Here is a 5,822-nt window from a genome sequence, read left to right as displayed (position 1 = left end):
TGTGTGTTCATATGCGTGTATGGGCACTAGTACATTTTGGGGAATGGTGTGTTGGTCACTAAGCTCATAGACAAATGCCTGAATATCCATTTAAAGGAGTCAGTGAGAAAACTGGAAGCTCAGCCTGCTGGGCCAAGACCAGCAGATGGTATAATGGTTACATCACTGGGCTCCTACATAGCTGACTGCGGTTCAAATCCCAGACCCGGAAACTCATGTCAGTCGCATGTGTGTGCTTGCCCAATATCCCAAGAGATGAATGAAGGAGAAGTGATTGTGAAGTAATCACCACCTCTGGGGAATAATTTCTTGCTTTCTGTCTCTGTCTCTCTCTTTGGAGAGCACATATACTCTATAGCAAAAATCTCTCTCTAAAAAAAAAAAAATAGAAGCGAGAGAGAGAGGACTCTTAACTACTTATCTCTCTGGCTACTGGCATACTGGCAGGAGCCATTCAGGTAGAGGACAGCATTGGAAACTGTCAAGGGTGACTGAACCCTGCTTAGAGTGTGAGAAAAATGGATGCAGAGGCAACATAAAATTATAAGCAGTCACTAAATCCTATTAGACCTTAACTTTGAATGCAATGACTATGTCTGCTCCCAACTGCTAGCACTTAGTAGGTGCTTAAATAATAAGTAGACCTGAACTGACCTTTGCAGGAAGAGAAGGAGAGAACTGGCAAGAGAGCAGAATGAGCCACCACTCCTCAGATATTATTAAACTGCCTCAGATACTATTAAACTTATCCAGGACATAATTCAACATTTCAGATAGTTGACTAACTCTCAGAACATGCCTCCACTTGCCACAAAAGCTCTTGCTGGACAGGGATCTTCACCATCCCATACAGAGCTCATCTCTGCCCCAATCCTGGACTTACTGTGAAAGTACCCAATGGCAGTTATATCTGGATTTGTGTATAGTGAAGGGAGTATTGATAAGAGTTTTCATCCAGAAATGGGTTAGGAATTTTTGGAAATATGTATCTCTTTCTGGAGAAATCCCGAGTAAACATTTTCTTCCATTCAACACTTTGACAAGCATAACACCTTTGTGTAGATTTCCTCTTACAGTACTGAACTGGGCTAGAAGGAGAGAAACCCTGCTCTCAGGAAACTTCTTTTTTCTGTAGAGTCTCACTCCAAAAGTGAAGTCCTTGTATTTCACAATTGTATACCTTTTATCCATGTAGTTAAACTCTGGTGTGTGTTCTCTGATGCTGCATAAGGCCTGACCTATGCCGAAACGTTTTCTTACATTCACTGCATTCATAAGGCTTCTCCCCTGTATGGATTCTCTTGTGTTGGGTTAGGGCTGAGCTCTGATTGAAGGATTTTCCACATTCGGTACATTTATACGGCTTCTCTCCAGTATGAATTCTTTGATGTTCAATAAGGATAGAGTTTCTATCAAAAGCCTTACCACATTCAATACATTCATAGCCTTTATCTCCAGTGTGAACTTTCTTATGCTGCATAAGGGCCTCACTCCGAGTGAAGGCTTTCCCACATTCACATTCATAAGGTTTTTCTCCAGTGTGAATTCTCCGATGCCTAATGAGCTCTGAGCTGCCCCTGAAAGCTTTTCCACATTCACAACACTCATAAGGTTTTTCACCACTGTGAATTCTCTGATGCCTAACAAGGTCTGAGCTCAAACTCAAGGATTTGCCACATTCTTTGCATGCATAAAGTCTCTCTCCAGTATGAATTCTCTGATGTCTAATCAGCTTTGAGCTATGACAAAAGGCTTTTCCACACTCAAGACACTCATAGAGCTTTTCTCCAGTATGAATTCTCTGTTGTATAATATCATTTGAGTTCAGACTGAGACTTCCTTCAGTTTCATTACATTCAAGAACACTCTCTTCTGTGGGGATTTTGTTGTTAAAAGTTGCCAGACTGAAATGTCTTTCCTGGGAAGATATCTGACTCATTTTGTTCCTTGTACCATTTCTCTTTTGCTTCTCAGAGTTCTCCGGACTTCTCAAATTTTCTTCAACCGTCTGTTCTGATTGAGTTTCCCCAGGAATTCTTCCTGGGGATGTTACAGTTGCTGATGCTACACATTCAATAACTTCTTGTTTTGCTGTCAATACTTTGTCAGCCACCATCTTGCCATCTAAAAATGTTAGTAGAAAATGCAGGTGTCATTTATTCCTTATATTGGAAGAAAGAAAACTATAGTAGCAGGAACAGAACATCCAAATGAATTAAGTGTTTACCTAATAGGAGGAAAGTGCTTACAATTAGAAGCTTCCTTCGGAGCTTTTTGGGCTCTTTCACCATGTAAGAACACAATGAGAAGGTACCATCTATGAGTGGGCCCTCACCAAACACAAAATCTGCTGGTACCTTGATATTGGACTTCTTAGCACCCAGAACTATGATAAATAGATTTCTGTTATTTGTGAGTTACAAAGTTTATAGTAGTTTCTTATAGCAGCCCGAACAGATGAAGACAGCTCCTAATTATCCATAGCTGCCCCATTTTCAGGAGAACTGCCATGACTGATGAAAGCCACCTGACCCAGGAAGTAACCCCCACCCTTACTGCCCCAACCCTGCCTCAAGAAGGGAAAGTCTGCAGTACAATAATGCTCCAAAGGTCCCCAAAGAATCAGACTCCCTAAGGATGAGATTGTATCATTGCTTTCTCTTTTACTATTCCTATTTCTCTCCCTCCATTATAGATTTCTCCTGAACAGCACATTCTCAATAAATCTCTTGCACTCAAATCTGCATCTCAGGTTCTTCTAGAAAGACAAATTAATGAAGAACCTACAGGAAAATTACAAGGTTGTAAAAATGGCAAGGTGACTCTTTTTTTTAAAAAAAAAAGAATTGTTTAATTTAACTTTATTTATTTACTCAATTTTATTTGACCAGAGAGGGACAGAGTTAAAGAGTGAGAGAGAGGGTGAGAGAGAGAGAGAAAGCAAGCAACCAGGTCCAGGATTTGAACTGCACTTGGCCATGTGAGAGTCCAAGTGCCCTTAACCACCATGCCACCTGCCAGCCCTCTAGCATGGTGACTCTTACAGTCACATGGTAGATCCTTCTAGTTATTTAAACTTTATGTTCTAGGTGAAAGATGTAAATGACCCATATTAATTCTTCGTAAGTGGGACTAAGATTTCTCAAAACTAAAAAGAGACCAGCATAATGTGTCAAGACCACACATTTATGGACTAACCATAAACAGAGGCTGAGGAAATCTTACTAACGCCAAGAATGACTGAAAAATGGAGTAACTATTGCTTATAATGTGCTTGAGTCAACAACATAATGCTACTATGATGTAACAAACAAAAAGATGTAGAGTGTAACAGATAAGAGTTGGGGAGTGTATATACCTTATATTTTAAATTAATCAGATAGTCATTAGAGTACTTTGTTTTGATCCCTGAATTTCAAATGAATGTGAGGAGATTGAAGCATGTCCAGAAAAATGAGGCAATATAATCAGACAGAATACAGGTAGAATCAGAGGCTATGAGAAGTTTAAGTAAAATACAGTCAAAGGGTAGTTTACTCATTGCCTTCAAGCAGAGGTTGTATTTCATGAGAACTGCTAATCAAAAAGAAGTGGAATTCAATTAAAGCTGGGAATATCTCATATGGACACGGGGAAAAACTTTAATACTATGTTAGTTTGCTAGGTCTGTCATAACAAAATACTACAGACTCTGTGGCTTAAACAACATAAATTTATTTTGTCACAATTCTGGGGGCTAGGAGTCCCAGATAAAGGTATTAGCAGGTTTGGTTTCTTCTGAGGTCAATTTCTCCTTGGCTTGCAGATAACCACCTTCTCACTTTGTCTTCACATAGTTATCCCTCAACTTATGTTGTTATATGCTAATCTCCCTTTTTTTTTTTTTTTTAGAATTATTTTATTTAAATTTATTTATTTATTTATTTATTTATTTTTAATTTGACCTGAGAGAGAGAGAAAGAGAGAAAGAGAGAGAAACTGAGAAAGCAAGCCACCAGGTCCAGACCCAAACCACAGTCGGCCATGTGGGAGTCTAGTGCCCTTAACCACCACACCATCTGTTGGTCCCTAATCTCCCTTTCTTATAAGAACACCAATGATACTAAATTAGGACCTACCCTAACAACCGCATTTTTACCTCTTTAAAGGTCCTAACTCCTGGGAACCAGCAGTTAGCGTAATGGCTATGTCACTGGACTCCCACGTAGTCGACCACGGTTCATGTCCCAGACCCGGTGGCTTAAAACTCACACCGGGTGCATGTGTGTGCGTGCCCAAGATCCTGAGAGGAGAATGAAGGAGGAGGGATTGCGGCGTGACCATCCCCCCGGGGGGGTGATTTCTCGCTTTCTGTCTCTATGTCTCTCTCTCTGTCTGGCGAGCGCACGCACCCTATAGCAAAAAAAAAACTCTCAGAAAAAAAAAGGCCCTAACTCCAAAAAAACAGTCACATTCTAAGGTACTAGGGGTTAGAGTTTCAGACATTTATCCGCTTTAAGTCAGGAGATTTAATGAGATTATTTTCTCCAAACTCATTTTAAAATAGCTCCTGCTTGATACAGAATATATTTAAGAGGACTTGTTTAGCTAATGGCAGTATCAGGGGAAAACCTAGAGGAAATTTCCTAGTAGACCTCAAGTAGACGGATGATATAGATTCATTGGGTGAACTGCCAAGTATCAGGATCTAGTCCTTGGGCTGTGTACTCACAAATCTAATTTTATCATCATACAATGAATAGATTTACCTCTTGAGGTAGATTCTCATTAACCAAGCTTTTGGACCTGAGCAATACAACTGAATGGAGAATTAATAAGTAATGTAAATGTCACACAGAGCAGACTGAACTAATGCATTTTGTTATTACACCTGCACTTTATGTGAGGTTAATAAGATTGCTTGATGATGATAAAATAAGAAATGTAACGAAAGCTTAATGAGAGAAGAAGATTCCTCATGACTCCTGCGAACTAGTTATTTCAGGGTGCAAGAAAAATGAAGATTTTTCTACTGATAATTCAGCCTCCAGCAAACAAGCTAGCATGAGCGATCACAACAGAACGGCAAAGAGATTCCGGATCACCTCTTTCTGCTTGCTCCTGAACATTCAGATTGAACTTCAAGAATTAGAAAGAAAGAGCTTCCTCTTTTCCAGTTGGAACTATGGAGGGTGTTCAAGAGAAGAAAAAGAAGGTTCCTGCTGCAGCAGAAACCAAGAAAAAGGCTCCTGCTGCTGCGGAAGCCACCAAGAAAAAGGTTCCTGCTGTGCCAGAAACCCTTAAGAAAAAGCGAAGAAATTTTGCAGAGTTGAAGATCAAGCACCTGAGAAAGAAGTTTGTTCAAAAGATGTTTCAAAAGGCAAAGAGGAAGTTTATCTATGAAAAAGCTAAGCACTATCATAAGGAATACAGACAGATGTACAGAACTGAGATTCGCATGGCCAGGATGGCAAGAAAAGCTGGCAACTTCTATGTACCTGCAGAACCCAAATTGGCATTTGTCATCAGGATCAGAGGTATCAATGGAGTGAGCCCAAAGGTTCAAAAAGTGTTGCAGCTTCTTTGTCTTCACCAGATCTTCAATGGCACCTTTGTTAAACTCACCAAGGCCTCAATTAACATGCTGAGAATTGTGGAACCATATATTGCATGGGGGTACCCAAACCTGAAGTCAATAAATGAACTGATCTACAAACGTGGTTATGGCAAAATCAATAAGAAGCGAATTGCTTTGACAGATAACTCTTTGCTGCGCGATCTCTTGGTAAATTCGGCATCATATACATGGAGGATCTGATTCATGAAATCTATACTGTTGGATA

The 5,822-nt window shown here is 40.0% G+C and overlaps 1 protein-coding gene across 1 annotated transcript in view; it reads right to left on the bottom strand.

Moving 5' to 3' along the window:
* Positions 1–375: 375 nt before the first annotated feature.
* Positions 376–5,822, bottom strand: part of LOC102490744 (uncharacterized) — a 47,001-nt gene continuing 41,554 nt past the window's right edge. Inside the window, exon 9 of the mRNA XM_027772644.1 lies at positions 376–2,124. Within this exon, the coding sequence (XP_027628445.1) occupies positions 1,196–2,124 (929 nt within the window). The 3' untranslated portion in view covers positions 376–1,195. The remainder of the gene's footprint in view (positions 2,125–5,822) is intronic.

This window comes from Tupaia chinensis, unplaced genomic scaffold (assembly GCF_000334495.1).
Source record: "Tupaia chinensis unplaced genomic scaffold, TupChi_1.0 Scaffold000290_1, whole genome shotgun sequence".
Lineage (NCBI taxonomy): Eukaryota > Metazoa > Chordata > Mammalia > Scandentia > Tupaiidae > Tupaia > Tupaia belangeri.
The sequence above is the reverse complement of the archived record's forward strand: the minus strand, read 5'-3'. Positions and strand labels throughout refer to the sequence as shown.